We start from the raw sequence: 16,036 nt of genomic DNA, 5'->3' as shown, positions 1-16,036 counted from the left end.
TGGGAACAGGTACACAGCAGCTCGGGCAGCGTCTGTGGAGAGAGGTAAACGAGTTGATGTTAACTCATTTTGGTTTCACTCCGTAGATATGGCTAGCGACACCTGTCCGGCCCATCGATGGATGAGGCTCGGGTCTTTGACCCTGCGGGGCCGAGGAGGCTGAAATTCCACCCCGTCCGAGCCTGTGGGCCGTTTTTCCTCGCGGTTTGAAGGCGCGAGTCTCTTCCTGTCCCATCGTCAGGCGAAGGACGACGCTGACTATTTATAAAGATCTAATCTTCTCGTTTGCCTCTCCATTTCCTGCTTCCGCGTCGACTTATTTGCCTGTGGGTAGATTTCCATTTCCGAGGCTTGGCGAAGGGGCGTCCGGGATGTGGAAGGAAGGACTAACCGAGCGGGCGGGCTCGGCGACGGATGTCGGGCCCCGAGGTCACCCTGGAATCTCCCCCGGCAATGTCCAGCCGGGGTCCGGGCTGAGCGAGGACCAGATGGCTTCGCAGGGGCCACCGGTGAACATAGGGGTGGCAGCGGTCTTCCTCTCCGATGAGCCCCTGAGCTCGACGCTGGCGGTGGATGCCCTAGTGCGAGGCGGCAGGCACGAGGAAGCTATCGGACGCTGTAACGCCCTACTGAACGCTCACCCCGAACGCTCGCTCCAGCTCCAGCTCCTGCTGACCCGGGCGTTGGCCTGGGTACTGTCCGGGCGACACGGCAGGAACGGGGTGGTGGACTACCTCCAGGCCTTTGCCAATCGGCGAGAGGAGACCCTGGACTTCATCACCACCAGGCAGAGGGACCACTTGCCCCGCATCGTGGAGGCTTTCTGCGACTACGTCTCGCACCATCACCGAGATCAGGACACCCCCAGCCACCTGCTGAGCGACTGCCAACACTTCCTGCAGGAAGTAGCCCCCAGGGCACTGCCCCACCCTCACCCCGACCCCCATCCCCGCCCCGACCCCGGCAAAGCCGAGACCTCGAATTCCGGGACCCCGGCCCAGATCCTGGTGGAGCGAGCGGCCTTGCGTTACGCGGCGGGCGCTGGGGAGAGCGACGCCGTGTTGGATCTGGCCTCAGCCTTCGAGGTCTCCCCGGGGTTGGCCGAGCGGCGCTTTCGGGAGCTCTTCCCGCCCCAGGACGCGACCGCCATCTTGGATCACGCCAAGCGTTTCGCAGAGTCGCGTTTTTCCGAGTACCGGGAGACGGTGAGGTGCAGGGTGGAGCTGCGGTGCGAGGGCGGGGCCGAGCTCCTGGCACAGGTCCTCCCGGTGCTGAGACTCGTACTCCGCCTGGAGCCGGACAACAACCGGGACCTGCAGATCCGACTGGCCGACTGTGCCCTCCTGTCCGGTGACACCGCCGGATCCCTGCGGGCCTGCGAGCGACTCCTGGACTCCGACCGGCAAACCTACCACAATACCATCCTGGCGCTCCGCGGATTCTGCCACCTGCGGGCCCTCCAGACCTCCGAGGCCCTGGAGGACTTCCAGGCGGTGCTGGAACACGACTCTCCCCACCCCGGCAGCTGTGTCAAGGCACTGTGTGGCCGGGGCCTGACACGAATGGTGGCCGGCAGCAACTATCTCGCCGCGCTGGACTACATCACGGCCTGCCGGCTCCGGCTGGATGAGACGGCCCTCGTGACCAAGTCCTATGTGCCCTGGAACCTCCGAGGTTTGCTCTTCAAGGTGCTCCAAGAGGAAGGGCAGAAGATCCTTCGGGGGAAAGCCTCCCAGCCGCTGGCCAGCCCCACGGCCAGGGGGGAGCAGGGAGCCGAGCGAGGGTTCCAAAACGCCTTCTTCAAAGAGGGGTAAGTTTGTACAGTCAAACGACAACAGATTGCGTCTTTCACGGTGGGAGAATGTCCCAAGGCTCTGGACAGTCAGGGATTTGGTTCCGAGCTGGGGATTGGGATCAGGAGGGGTGGAGGGCTGGGAAGGTAAGGGCAGGAGGGTGGCCGAAGGCGAGATAGAAGAGGAGGGTCTCGAGGCGGGCCTTGAAGGAGGCGAGGGAGGTAGCGAGACGAAGGGACTGTGGGATGGAGTGCCAAAGGGCGGCGGAAGAGAGGGAATCGACTGGATATTTTGTGGGCGAAATGGCCTTATTCTGGTCTGTGACACTGCGGGGTTTGTGGTTCTCGGGAGGCGGCTGACGGGCGGCCATTGAAACCAGGACTAAACCGTGGCTCTTTGCCTCGCTCCAGAGATGTGCTGGGGGTTCATAGCTTGGCCTCGATGCTGCTGGAGTTGGACCCTTCGGACGTCGAGTCCCGAATCTTGTCGGCGGACGCTCTGTACCAGCTGGACCGCGTGGAGGAGGCTCACAAACTCCTGCTGGTCTCTCTGAACAGCACAGGGCAGCGACCGTCGGTGCTGGCCCGGCTTGCCCTGCTTCAGCTAAAGAAAGGCTTCCTGTACGACGCTAACCAGGTACCGTGTCCCAATAACTGGGCTCAGCGTCAACTGGAAAGAGGAGTCAAAGGCCTTGTGTGATGTGACCGGACAAAAGGGTTGATGGGGTGGGGGGGGGCAATCTCCCTGCTGTTGTGACCTGATCCAACTTCCGTTACCACGAGAGGGAGCTATGACCACAGATTCCTCATCCATCCCCGGACCAGTTGCACTCAGGTGTAGCCACCAGAAGGCGCTCTAACCACGTATCCCCCCCCCACCCCAGGATAGTGTTGCACTCAATTGCTGCCGCGGGGGGGCGCTGTAACCTGCAACTTAAAACAGGCACCGCCACAGTGACTGCACAGCAGGTTTGCCTGGACATTGCCCACACTGGACGTGGCACTTGCAACCCTACTCTCATGCCCACTCCTGTTTCATTGAAGCCCAGCCTGCTTCATGCCACCGCTCGCTCTCCTTCCCTCCCCCCCCTTGACCATTGCCTTCAACACTTTCAACAACTTTGCCCCCCTACCCCCCAACCACACCCCCATTGGAACCCACTCAAAATCCCTCCGCCTCGCCCCTTCCCTCTATGCTTTCAAATCCCGTTTGAAGTTCTCGTTGGCCGCACCTTTTTGCTTCCGCGCACACAACCCTCCCCCAGACACACGCCTGGGCTCCCATCCGCACTCTGTAAATTGCTCCAAGACATTGCCCCTACTTGAAAGGTGTGGAGTGTGTAAATTGTAGGGTTGTGTCTATTGGTGCTCTGATTGGCGGAAAATGCCCAGTGCACGTGTCAAAAACACTACCAAATATTAATAATAATAATAATCCTTGCATCTCATATAGTATCTTATCATATTAGAAGGACATCTCAAAGCGCTTCACAGGACTTACTGTGAAATGCAGTGGCTGTGTATTTGTAGGCAAACGGCAAATGGGTTCAGAACTCGTTTGTGCTCGGAATGTTTAGCTCCATTAATACACGAGGATTTACCTCCCAATACCCCACTAGAAGAGGGGAGAGAATTGGAGCGAAGGAAGAGGGCAAAACAATTGGTTCTGCTTTGCCTTTCAGCTGATCAAGAAAGTGATTCAGATCGGGGACACCTCCTGTCTGCTGCCCATCATGGACATCTTCAAGGCGGACGACCGGGCATTGATGGAGAGACATTGCCACTCCAACGCGATGTCGATCCTGCAGAACAAGGAAGGGGACACTTACGTCAAGGAAGCTGTGGCATATCTCTCTCTTGCCATCATCTCTTCGGGTGAGGGTCTGTCACTCAACTACAGTCCGTCTCCTAAAATAATAATCCTTTGCTCGTCATGTCATCGCGATGTCTCTGAGCGCTTCACGGGATTCTCCTGGGAATTTGAGTGACTGTGGATCTGTAGGCGAGCGCGGCAGCCCAATTGCGCGCAGCATCGTCCCGCAAACAGCCAGGAAGTGAATTGACTGTTTTTAATTCTGGGGGGGAATGTTAGCCCGGACGCAGGGAGAAAGTCCCTTTTTCGAAATATTGCCTTGGGATCCGTTGTCTACGCTGATGCTCTCACATTGTTGCTCAGTGTGGTCCCATGATGGATCTCAACCAACCTTGAGGTTCCTCACTTATGCTTCAATTCTTCAGTCCTTGCCCCTTCCAACTTACTGTAGGTCCCTCACTCTCTCCGATCTCTGTGCTCATGCTCTCCAACTCTCTCTCTCTCAAAATCTCCCTTTGCCTTGCCCCTTCCCTCCCTCTTTAAAATCCTGGCTATGCTTCCAGTCACCATCGCTCTCCATCGTGCATTAAAGAGCTTCCAGAAGTTTGTCCGATGTGCTGTACGCATTGAGGCACGGGCGGCTGCGTTTCAAGGGGGAAGAGAGAGGGTTGGTAGAGGGAGGCAGTGGGGAGGCGGTGGGGGGTGGGGGTTGGATAAACACGTATATCCTTCTGAAAGAACAGAAGTTATAAACGATCGCTTAATGCTCTACTTATCACAACTTTAGAGCAATAAATCTCCAGGTCGGGCCTGACCGGAGCACAGTCTCATCCGTCAACTGAATGTGGCGTTGGAATTGAGAGCATTAATCAAGTCAAATGGGAGCCGAGCGAAGTGAGGAGGACATTATGGAAACGGCCCTTTAGCTGCAAGCTCGGGTGATTTGAGGCTTGACTGATTTCAGTGGGGCTGAAAGCTAATGGGACATTTGTGTCTCTCTCTCTCTCTCTCTCTCTCTGAGATGAATCTTTCTGATAACACGTTAAATTAACCCCCGCTGTGCCGTGCAGACAACACCGCGCTCCCAGATCTGCCAGAGGTTTGAGCGCGTCTTCGAAGCCTGGCTCTGTTGGTAGCATGCTCACCTGCAGATCAGGAGGTTGTGGGTTCAAACCTCCCAAGTGTAGGCTGACGCTCTAATGCAGTGATAGGACATAGGAACAGGAGTCGGCTATTCAGACCATCAAGCCCGTTCCGTCATTCTATTAGATCATAGCTGATCTTTATCTCAGCTCCAAATTGAGGTGGTGTGGGGGTGGGAGGAGCTGCAGTGACGGAGGTACCATTCTTTGGACAGGGTCTCTGAGTGGACCTTCAAGATCACACAGCGCTATTGGGGAAAAAACAAGGGAGTTCCTCTCTCCCAGTAGCCTGGCTGCCAATCTCCCGTATTAATGCGTCTGTTGCTTTGGGGCTATTTGTGGGATCTTGGGTAAATGGCTCCTCCGCTTACCTGCAGAAATGGTCCCTACACTTGACAGTACGTACTGTAGAGCGATTTGAGATGTTTTGGCGTAAGGGGCTGTAAAAATGCAAATTTTGTTTTTAAAAAAAGAAAGATTTCACCCGTAAAATCAACCCACTTTACAGCATATTCTGCGAAGCGCTTTGAGACATCTCAATCAATGGCGTGATAAGGCGCTATAAAAAAATGCGAGGATTATTCTTATTATTCAATTCTTTCGGGATCGGGGCGGGTGCCAACTTCGCGTGGGGTATTTTCTCCGGCGATGAATCGCTCGCTCGCTCTCTCCCTCTAGGAGGCACTGCGTCAGATGCTCTCCTGACAAGAGCCCGATGCTACTCGCATCTGAACCAGAAGAAAACGGCCATCTTTGACTTCGGGTCCATTCTGAAGACCAGCCCTAACCACGTGCAGGCGCTCTGCGGCCGAGCATTTACCTACGCCATCCTTTGCAAACAGAAGGTACAGTAGGTCGGTCGCCAGCCTGATGCCGCCTGTGCTGGGCCTGAGGCGGGAATTGGTTTGAGGAGGGGAAGAGAACCGGCAAGGAAACAAACTCCCGTTGCCCATCCCAGCGCCTTGGGACGTCCTCCTAACGTGAGAAAGGCGCGATACAAAAATATCCTTGTTGTCGTTCATCACACGACAATAGCGATCCCTTGCATTTGATGCAGCGCTTCATCACGTCGTCGAGACGTCTCGAAGCGCTTCGCAAAACGTGCGGTCCGGCGAATTAGCGGGAGCAGCGATGCAAGGCTGCGGAGCTGCTGAAACGAGCTGCACGGAGATGCTTTTCATCTCCTCTTCTCCAGCCGTCCATGTTACGAGCAGTGTGGCACAGAACAGGGCGAGGGGTCATTATCTGCCGTGAAAATGACTCGTACTCATGCACACCGATTTCCCCTGGACGTCCAAGTACAATTGAACACTTGCGCTGAATGCAATCAAGTGCTTCTACAGCAAATCCATTCCGTATGTTTCAGTCGTTGGTCGGTGCACTATAGAGCAAAAGAAAAACTGGGGCGAACGGGACTTCTTGAGCAGCTTGTAGGAAAGGAAAATTTTGAGGCTCTCTCTCCTCAGAGAAGCCTTCGGAAGACTTCTCTGTTGACTTTCCTGATGAACTCACACACTCTCTCTCTCTCTCGCTCTCTCTTTCTGCCTCTGTATTGCATTGATGTAAGATCAAATTAAGAGCACTAAAAGCCTGTCCCACTCCCACTTCAGTGCTGCCGCTATTCACAAAGCCAGGTACTGAAATACAAAACAAATCAAGGTCACGGACGAGGCTTTAAAATCAAAAGCCCCCCCACCCACCGCCTTTTGTGCAGGGGTTTAAAGAGGGGGGGCGGGGGGGGGGCTACACATCGTTTGAGCAGTGACCTCGGGCTCAGTATAACTGGTTCCACAACCCCTTCATTGAGCCCATTAGCAGAAGTGATTTGAATTTGTTTGGATGAAAATGGTTCTCACTCTTTCTCCCCCACCCCACCCACCCGCCCCCAGCCCATCTCCCTTCCCTCAGCGACCACAAACTTAATTTAAGACGTCTACCTGAAAGCCCGGCCTTGTTCGTAACGAAATAATTTTCCTTTCAAAGCATCGGAACCTATGGTGCTTATTAAACAAACAGCCCAAAGCCATGGAGCATCTCAGTGTGTGAGTGAGAGAGATAATAAACAGTGCATTAGTTGTTTGTGTGGACAGAGAGCACCATAATTACATGGTAATAGTTGCTCATTTTATCCCTCCTCCCTCTCTTTCCCTCTTCTATTCTTCCCTTTCACTCTCCTCTCTTCTCCCCCCACCCCCTTCCTCAAACCCTCTTCAATTTTTTTATGGATTCTTTCCTTGTTTTTCAGAAATCCTAGTGTTCGGTCTCTTTCACGCCCCACCTCTCCCTCTCTCTCACATGTCCCCAACCTCCCCCCCCACCCCCCCCTCAAACAAATCAGCAAAGTTGCCCTCTGATCTCACTGTTGGTCCCAGAAGTGTTGGCTTTGCCTATATCACAGTGCTTTGAATTAAATTAAAGTTTAGCCATTATTTCACATTTGGGTTTATTATGATTGTTAATTTAGGTTCTGCCTGTCTTATGATTTAAGGGACTTCAAGTCCCTCATCCCCCGGTATCCCCCTCCGAAATGCATTGCGTCTGCGGAGGAGGGGGGAGTGGAGAGAGGTTTAGAAAGGGAGGAATACTGATCATTGGGTTGAGGTGTTTTTGAGTCTTGTGGCCTACGCTGTGTTGTCGAACCTGCCTAAAGTTTCTTTTGATGCATTTTAATCCCTTGTGCCTTTTGAACGTTGCTTTCCATTATGAATGATTAATGCTCGTGTCTCTACCCAGAATTGAATAATTCACGGCAGGCAGGGATTCACGGCAAATTGCCTGTTTATTAAAAAGCTATTCAAGGTGTTGATGTCGTTCTCCTGCCTTGGAGGCAAGGAGAACGTCCCAAACCGCTTCGCAGGATTCACTGTAACGTGCAGTGACTGTGTTTTGTAGGTGAATGCGGTGGCCAAATTGTGCGGCTAATTTTGCATAAGAACATAAGAAATACTGGACGAAAAAGAGACCATGTTCTACCGAGTATGTCTTCCACCTTCCTGGTGGTTGTTTGCACATATGTCCCGAGTTACCGATGCACTATATCTTGTAATGTTATTTCCTAAAAGAAAACTGTCCAATCTGAGTTTGAAGGAATCAACATTTCCCGTCTCCCGAGGGAGCCTGTTCCACGGGTTTACTATTCGTTCACTGAAGTAGCTTTTCCGTAGATTCGTTCTGAATCTTCCTTCTGTTTGGCGCACAGGAAGCGGTTCAGGACATGGTCCTGGCTCTGAAGGCGGACCAGACCCTGGCTCTCGGTGAGGTGCAGTCTCTGAGGCCCGAGGCCCAGGCCCTGATCACAGGCTGGCTGCACGAGCACTGCACTAGGAGCCTGACTGGGGCCCAAGCGGCTAACAGAGGGAGCTTGGCTCCAGAGGAGCTGCTCAATCTTCAGGTGATCAGTCGATCTCTACTCACCATCGATGAGAATAATCCAGCCTGGCACCTTCTGGGCGTCGACATATCAATTGCTGAAGGTGGGTTTGCGAACCGTAAACACATAATCACTACATACGCTACTTTGGTCGAGCAATTCTGATGTTCTTATTACCTGCGATCCTGACTGACCTGGGTCGGATTTCCTGCAGGAATGTACGAAGACGCCTTGGGAGACTTGCAGGAGGCTTTCGGGACTTCCCTCGGGAATGTGTGCGCCAAGGCCAGGTACGGCATCATCCAGGCCACCAAGGGCAACCTACAGCTGGCCACCCAGAACCTCAGCTCCCTGGCCGAGAGGGACAACCGGGATTTGGGATTTCTTTTGGGATTCCTGGATATCAAAGTGCGGCGCCTCATCGCTCAGGTAAGAGAGATCGTAGACTTGGAACTTTTTCTTCCCAACCCACACCATAGCGCTTCCTAGCTATCGTTCAGCCACCTCGCAACTGGGGTTGTTTATTCTATCATTAATTCAGTAGAACGTGTCCCCCTTCATCCAGAAAACAACAGTAAATCTCACACGAGTCGTATTATTTGGGACCATACATTTACTACGACTTCTGCACATTTCGTGGCGTCTTTCACGTCAAGAGGACGTCTCGAAGCCCTTCACAGGATTTACCGTAAGGTGCATTTTGTATGTGACTGTGTATAGGCCTCAGCAGTTCAGACTCAAAGTGCCACCATTTATTATTTGCTGTTTTCCCCTTTCTCTCTTTTTCTCTCTCTGCAAAGTTTTTAGCCATGAGCTTCTGGCGTTAAAAGCGTCGGCTAATTAGTATAATGGACTGCTGTTTATTGAAGTGATTGATTTAAAAGTGGAGTCGGGGAGGCAGAGTGTGCTTTTGCAGCAGGTGAATTAATGAGCAATGTGACCTATCCATCAGTGTTGCACTAAAGGTTCTGAGTTTGCGCTCTCTCTCTCTCTCTCTCTCCCTCCCTCCCTCCCTCCCTCTCTCCACCTCCTCTCCGTCAACAACTATAAGAGTCTGACTTGTTGTGAAGAGTTTTGCCCCATTGGTGGTCCACGTACAATAACCTACAGAAATCTGCCTCCCTCGTTGATGGATGCCGTCCTTCGGATGAGACCTTAAACCCGAAGGCTCTGCTGACGATTACGTGTCGCAATTAGAAAAGAGAAGCGAGTTTCTCTCCCGCTGTGTGGGCCCGACAACCCTCCAGAGAAAATGGTCGATTGCTTTGAGTCACGTTTGCGGGAATTTTGCTGTGCACAAAATGGCCATTGCTTTCACCTAAAAATACTCTGGCGGCAATTTCTGTGAAGTTCTTTTGAGGTGTTTTGAAGTTCTAGGCGAATGGCATTATTGTGATTATTATTATTATCATTATTATTGTCCAGTATCTGCACAACAGGCACGAAACTGCCTCCTGCTTAACGTCCTGTCCTCCTTGTTTTCTATTTCCCAGTGCTCTGTAGCGCGGAGTTAATTGATGAAGATAATCCCCTTCTCTGAAGGGTTGTGGGTGGGAGCTAGTAAACCTAATACCTAATCCGTCATACCTATGGGATGGATAGGCTCCTCCAGCTTTCAGGAGTTGCTTCAGTAACTATTTTTCTGCCTAAATCAACCGAAGTACATGAACCAGCATTTGTGTAACCTCGTAAAGCACTTTACATGGAGCTCCTCCTAGTATTATCTGGGGGGTGGGTGGGGTGGGGAGGGAGGGGTGTAGGCAAACGTGGTTGCTATTTTGCACAGTGAAGATTTTTTGGGTGGTGGTGGCAGAGCGAGGGGATTCAAGGCTAATTACTGTTCTACTCAGGCCGTAACTCTGGTTCCCTTATAGCACTGGGTGTTTGTGAAAGCCCAAGGTTTGGATGTACACAGTGACTGAGACACAAGGCTAGGTTTACTGACTCTGACTCTAATTGCAAGGAGACCTTCTCCCATCTTGTCCGAGCCGGTAATCCTACAGATAGGTCGGCCGTTCACCTCGAGGTTGTTTGTGGGACCTTGTTGTGGGAAAAATGGCCTCTGCGTTTGCCTTTTTTTTAAAAAAAACAGGGCACTGTACTCGACAGCAGTTAATCATGAAGCGCTCTGAGGTGCATCGTAAGTGATGAAAGTACTATACAAATGTGAGTTCTTTACTTATTTCAGATTCCGAGCCACAGTAAACTTTTTTTTTAACCCCCTTCTTATCAGGTCGTTGTTGAGCGGGCCAACCCTAGGTTGATTCTTCCAACTCATGACTTTATTTATTTAAGAGCAAACCCTTAGTGGTGTGGAATAGCAATAAATAGTTTTCATCCAGTGGTTGTAGTTGAGAAAGCAGGCCTAGGGGCTGTCCGTCTTAGTCTTGTGCTCCCTGTCACATTCCTGGCAATACAACTCATCACAGGAAAGTATAGGAACCAGTGCCTTATTTTCCTTATTTGGTTTGAAGCTCTCACCTCTCTCTACAGCGGCTCCCAGACTTACTGTAATTCAAAATATCTGACTCTCCCGAGAGTCTTTAACCCTGCGGTTACTCAACGATCAAATCAAAGAGGATCAGGCATGGAAGGAGGTCATTCAGCCCATCAAGTCTATTCCACTACATTAGATCTTGGCAAATCTTTAATTCCAATGCCATACCCTTTAATACCTCTTCTGCTTAACTCTCTGTCTGTATAAGCTTCCCCATTAAGTCCACCTCTTCAACTCGTCTGGGCAGAGCACTCCACCTTTTCGCAGCCCTGTGGTAGAGGGAGAGAGTGAGTTCCACAGGTAAGGGGCGGAGCAGCTGAGTTTGGGTCCTTGATTGGCAAAGGTAGGGTTGCCAGGCAAACGGAGAGGCCCTGCGTGGAACGTGTAAATTGCACCAAAGCAATGTGTGGGACTGAGAGAGCCAGAGGGTAAACACTGTCACTGGAACTCTTCCAGGAAGTTCTGGGAGCTCTGCCAACATATCTTCTTGAAGCTTGGAATATCTAATGGGGTTTCCAAATTACCCTGATTGACTCTCAATTGCTGCAACTTTCACTGGGGCCCATTTTTGGAAAAGATCGGAGCCCCTTTGTTTTAGTCAGGGTCCTCTCGAATATGTTCTTAAGTCTGTTCCTCTTAACGGGAAGCTGGTGATCAATCTTAACGTTCTTCTCTGCACGGCCTGTTAGGGCCTGAGCAGGCCCCATGTCCCCTTTATGTCACGGTGACCAGAGCTATACACATTACTCCTGGTGCATTTTAATGGCAATCATCTGGAATTGTTCCCGTTCCTCTGCCCAGGTCCCACAAGTCAGCGCGGTAACCTTCAAACAACCACGAAAGCCACAACAGCAACTTGCGCTCCCTTTCGTGCGGGGCAGTGTATCGGAGCGCTTAACAGCGGCTGGTAAGCGCTGACAAAGAGGAAGGTCGTCAGTCGCGTTCTAAAAGAGGGGAAGGGGTTGGCACGGTGGAGGGGTGCGGGGAGAGGGGGAGAGAATTCCAAAGCTTCAGAGGGAGTGGTGGCTAAAAGTGCGTCTGCCGAGAGCGGAGAGGAGTGGAGCGGGAGGGGACGAGGGACAAGCAGGAGACCGGACTAACGTGAACTTGATTCTCTTGTATGTTTGGGTGTGGCAGGTGGCGTCTCAGGAGGCGAACGCCTTGGCCAAAGAAAATCGCCAGGAGAAGGCATTGAGGTGTCACACTCTGGCCGTGCTGGCCAGCGACAGGGCGAGGTACGTGCGTGCACGGGCGACGTGCCTGGCCAGGCTGAAGCAGTACGAGAGGGCCCTGGGCGACCTGAGCCAGCTCATCGAGCAGGGTCGCTCCCCCGAGCCAGTGGAAGATTACTGTGCCAGGGGCCACGTCCGGCTCCTCGTCCTCCGGACCGCGAGGCGTGCGAGGACTACGCGGAGGCTCTGCGCCTGGACCGGCCGGCGGCTCTGGCCCTCATCGCCCGCAGGCCGGGCCGGCTTAGCCTGTCCCAGCGCTTCCACCACGCGGCTCTGAGCAGCTTCGAGCGGGGGCTTTTCGAGGACGCCTGGCGCCTGGCGGACAGTGGGATGGTGGTGGACGAGGCCAACGTTGAGCTCAGGAGGCTGAAGGCCAGGATCAAGCGGGAAGCTTCAGGCTGTGTGGTTCACTAGCAGCACCTCCCCACGACTGATGGCCTGCGGGATTTTGGTGCTGATCGAGCCCCAGAGAACGAGTTCTGAACCGCTAAGGCAAACCTCTTGTGCGACGCCTTTCAGACCGTCTCGATGTGAGTCGCAATTTAGCGCCACGAGGAAAGCTTCAACTGTGTGTGTGTGTGCGTGTGTGTCTCTCTGTGACTTATTACTAGGCAGCAAACTCCATGACCTCAGCATTCAACAACAACCCTCCTCCGTTTGAACCCCTGACTACTTGAAAGGGACTTGACAATTTTGTTTGGCACAATGGTCCGTTCCTGCCTGATCGAGGAACTCCACCCGACACGAGGTTGTACTCTGTGCACGTCGGCTTTCTAAAGCCCCCAAATTTGGCAGGTTTTTAAATCCAGACTTAATTTCGAAGCCGCTTTTCTGTAAGGCATTTAAGAAAACGCAGGAAAATCTACTTCAAAGCTGAGACTGAGTTCAACAATTTGCCAAAAATTCCTGATGCTCCGAAATGCCGGATTTGGACCCAGATGGGAATTTCAATCCCGTAATGTTCATGTTTTGATCTTATGAATATTGTCTAATCCCAATTAATGTGTTTTGCCTGGAGTAAACTTCTTCAGTGTGCTGTCTCCATCTAATTCAAACACACACACACTCTCTCTCTCTCCTTGAATTTGACATAGCGCCTTATCATTTCGAAACCTCTCTCTCTCTCTCTCACATTGTGGCGTCCTGTAGCTCAGTGGTTAGAGCACTCGCTTTGCAAGCGAGAGACCTGAGTTCAATTCCAGGCAGAGGGCGAAACCTTGGGCAAGTTTCCTTACTCCACACAGAGCCTAATAATAATCCCTCCCAAACCAAAAATAATAATAAATTGGTCATATTCAATCTACGACTGTTTGTGGGACATTGCTGTGCGCAATTGGCTGCCGCGTTCGCCCACAAATATACAGTCAATTCACTTTACAGTGTGTTCTGTGAAGCGCTTTGGGACGTCCTCCCGACGTGAAAAGCGCTATATCAAGTGCAAGGATTATTATTATTATTATTATTCCTCCTCTGAGGGTTCATTCTGTTATTTAACCTTCTGGCACACAGGGTATCACTGAATAAATAAAAAAAATTCAAGTGCAAACACTTATAATGGCTCGTTGTCAGGGCAGTTAGGCATTCCTCTAATTATCAGCACTGAGTGTGTGGAAGAAGTGGACAGAAATTGCAATTGAAGTTTGGGTCCATCCACGTGAGCAGCTCGGAATAAAAACACCCACCTTCCTGCAAATGCCATTCCCTGCCCACTTTGCTGCTGGTGATCTGTTTATGGGGCGCTGCTGATTGGGATGTATGACGAACCCGTGTTCTAAGCGTGTAAGCGGGTGCTCTACGCTGGTCTCTCCCGCTCTTTCTTTCCCCCCCCCCATCCTTCCGTCACCCCGACATACAGTCTATACACACACGCACACAGTGCCAGCGTCTGTCTGTCTCTCTCACAACGCACACCTACAAAGCACTTTGCTGCATTTGAGTGTTATTAGCAGTGTACCGAATAAAAGGGTTGTTCTCTGCCTTTTAACTAAAGAAAAGCACATCTCCTGCATTCACTCAGTCTTTCGTTAGTCTGACACAAAGTCTTATTGTTATTGAATTTTTATGTACCGAGCAGAAAAACTTGAATCAAAGAATTTTCAAACCCTTCGCAATCTTAAGTACCTCGGCCAGGTTACCTCTCCCCGAACCCCCCCCCCCCCCCTTCCTTGCCCGCCCTCCCCCTCCACCCCCGCCTCACAAACCCGGTCGCCTGATCACCTTGTTTCTGCAGATTCCAATCCTTGCACATTTGAATAATTTGAACAGATGATCAAAGGACTTTGTGAATCACGCTTTCGGGTTAGCGAATACGGAATGATAATAAGTCGTTTTACATACAGCATAAAGCGGGTGTCATGCTGCCATTGTAGTCAATTTGCCAGGTTGTGTGAAGTGTCTTTCAGCTCCTTTTCTGAGGTCTCTGAACAGATTGTGAAGAGGAGCGATAAGGTAAATGATGGGGGTGGGGGGAGGAGGGGGGATGTAAGTGGTGGGTGGTGGGGAAAGGGAAATTAATTCATTTAGTGTGACAAGAGGGTACGGCCTCTGGATTGTTTACAGAAAAAAATTGTGGGTGGGGTGGCGGGGGGGTGGTAGAAGGAATTTCTGATTATAAAGTAATCCTTGCGGTACAGAGTCTTTAACATCAGCACATCTCGAATCGCTTCACAACAGACTCTGTGAAGTGTAGTGACTGTGGCTCTTGTAGGCGAACACGGCAGCAAGTTTGCACACAGGATGCCCCACAAACAGCCACGAAGTGAACAGCCGTTTTTTTTTCTTTGGGGAGATTGTTGGCCAAGGACACTGGTGGGGAGAGAGAAAGTCCTTTCACTCAGAGGGTAATTAATAATAATCCCTTCCAACAGAATAATTTGGTCACTTAATCCACGACTGTTTGTGGGACACTGCTGTGCACAATTGGCTGCCGTGTTTCGCCCACAAAATGTACAGTCAATTCACTTTACTGTATATTCTGTGAAGCGCTTTAAGACGTCTAGAAGACGTGATAAGGCAAGGATAATTATTATTGTTGGTGGTGTTTCGAAGCGATCAGTGACCAAACACTGGACCTGTGTGTACAGATAATGTGAACGTGATGATAATGATGATGATGCTTCTCCATTTTTGATCTGCCATAACACTCTGATTGCCTGAAATAGCAAAAGTGTGTGTTGGCAGTGTTTAGTGAGCTAATTACCCTGGGGAGCTCTCACACCTCCGCTCTGCAGTCCAATTACAACCACTAGTAAATGGTATTCGTTGGATTCGGGGAGGGAAGAGGCAAATGGTTCAGCAACAACGGTGCGGGCAAAACGGGAAGAGAAACAGAGAGGGGGAGCGAGAAAGAGAGCACTTCGTAGGTAATTGCTGTCAAGTGCAAACGACTGTATTCATTTGTGGGCAAAAATCTGGCAGCAAGTTTGGACCCAGCAAAGTCTACAATGACGGTATGTCAGCCACTTGACCCTCTGTCACCTAGACTCACACGTGAAGTGGGGCCACTTAACCGAATATAGGCGAGAGCCAGGCGCTCGCTCCCCCCACCACCACCCCAGTCCAACGCTTTCTAAATTTAGAAATTTTTGGTAAGAAACAATTGTTTTTTTTGTTAAATCCACTAAATCAACTTTTTTTTTAAAGGTTCACCTCCCGCCCCCTCCCCCCCCCCCCCCCACCCCCACCACCACCACTCCAGTCAAAACACAGACCGTCGGAGGGAAGAGAGATGAAATTTAACACCCTCAAAAACACGGGTAAATTTGGTGGATGTTGACCGATTCCGTGAAGCAAATTTGATTGGCAGTTTAGTGGGATCAGAGATTTCCGTGGTCGCTGAAATTGTGATTGAAATTCACAATCCACAAGTTAAAAGAATGGAACCTCTCTCTCTCTCTCTGTGTCTCACACACACACACACACACACGTGCACACCAACAACTTGCACTTATGCAACACCCTCTCCACAGGGCAGCATCTCAGAACATATATACACACACACACACTGGAGAGTCAACTTTAGACTGTGAGCTCAAAAGTCCTGACGCGGGGGCTTGAACCCCCAAACCTCCTGACCCAGAAGCAAACAAGAGAGAGACAATGCTACCGGCTGAGCCCGGCAGCCGCAGCAAATTCGATTATGCACATCACTATAAATGGTCAAAGCAAGGAACCGATCCACTTGAAAGTTA

The 16,036-nt window shown here is 51.3% G+C and overlaps 1 protein-coding gene across 1 annotated transcript; it reads left to right on the top strand.

Moving 5' to 3' along the window:
• Positions 1–371: 371 nt before the first annotated feature.
• ttc34 (tetratricopeptide repeat domain 34) lies at positions 372–12,909 on the top strand. Its single transcript, XM_042343800.1, has 8 exons — positions 372–1,810; positions 2,204–2,429; positions 3,475–3,667; positions 5,426–5,592; positions 7,947–8,220; positions 8,332–8,546; positions 11,752–12,008; positions 12,077–12,909. Exons 1-8 carry the CDS (start codon positions 372–374, stop codon positions 12,258–12,260), a joined length of 2,955 nt encoding a protein of 984 aa, XP_042199734.1. The 3' UTR covers positions 12,261–12,909.
• Positions 12,910–16,036: the final 3,127 nt, after the last annotated feature.

This window comes from Callorhinchus milii, unplaced genomic scaffold (assembly GCF_018977255.1).
Source record: "Callorhinchus milii isolate IMCB2004 unplaced genomic scaffold, IMCB_Cmil_1.0 Scaffold24, whole genome shotgun sequence".
NCBI classification, from domain to species: domain Eukaryota; kingdom Metazoa; phylum Chordata; class Chondrichthyes; order Chimaeriformes; family Callorhinchidae; genus Callorhinchus; species Callorhinchus milii.
This window is presented reverse-complemented; position numbering and strand designations above follow the sequence as displayed.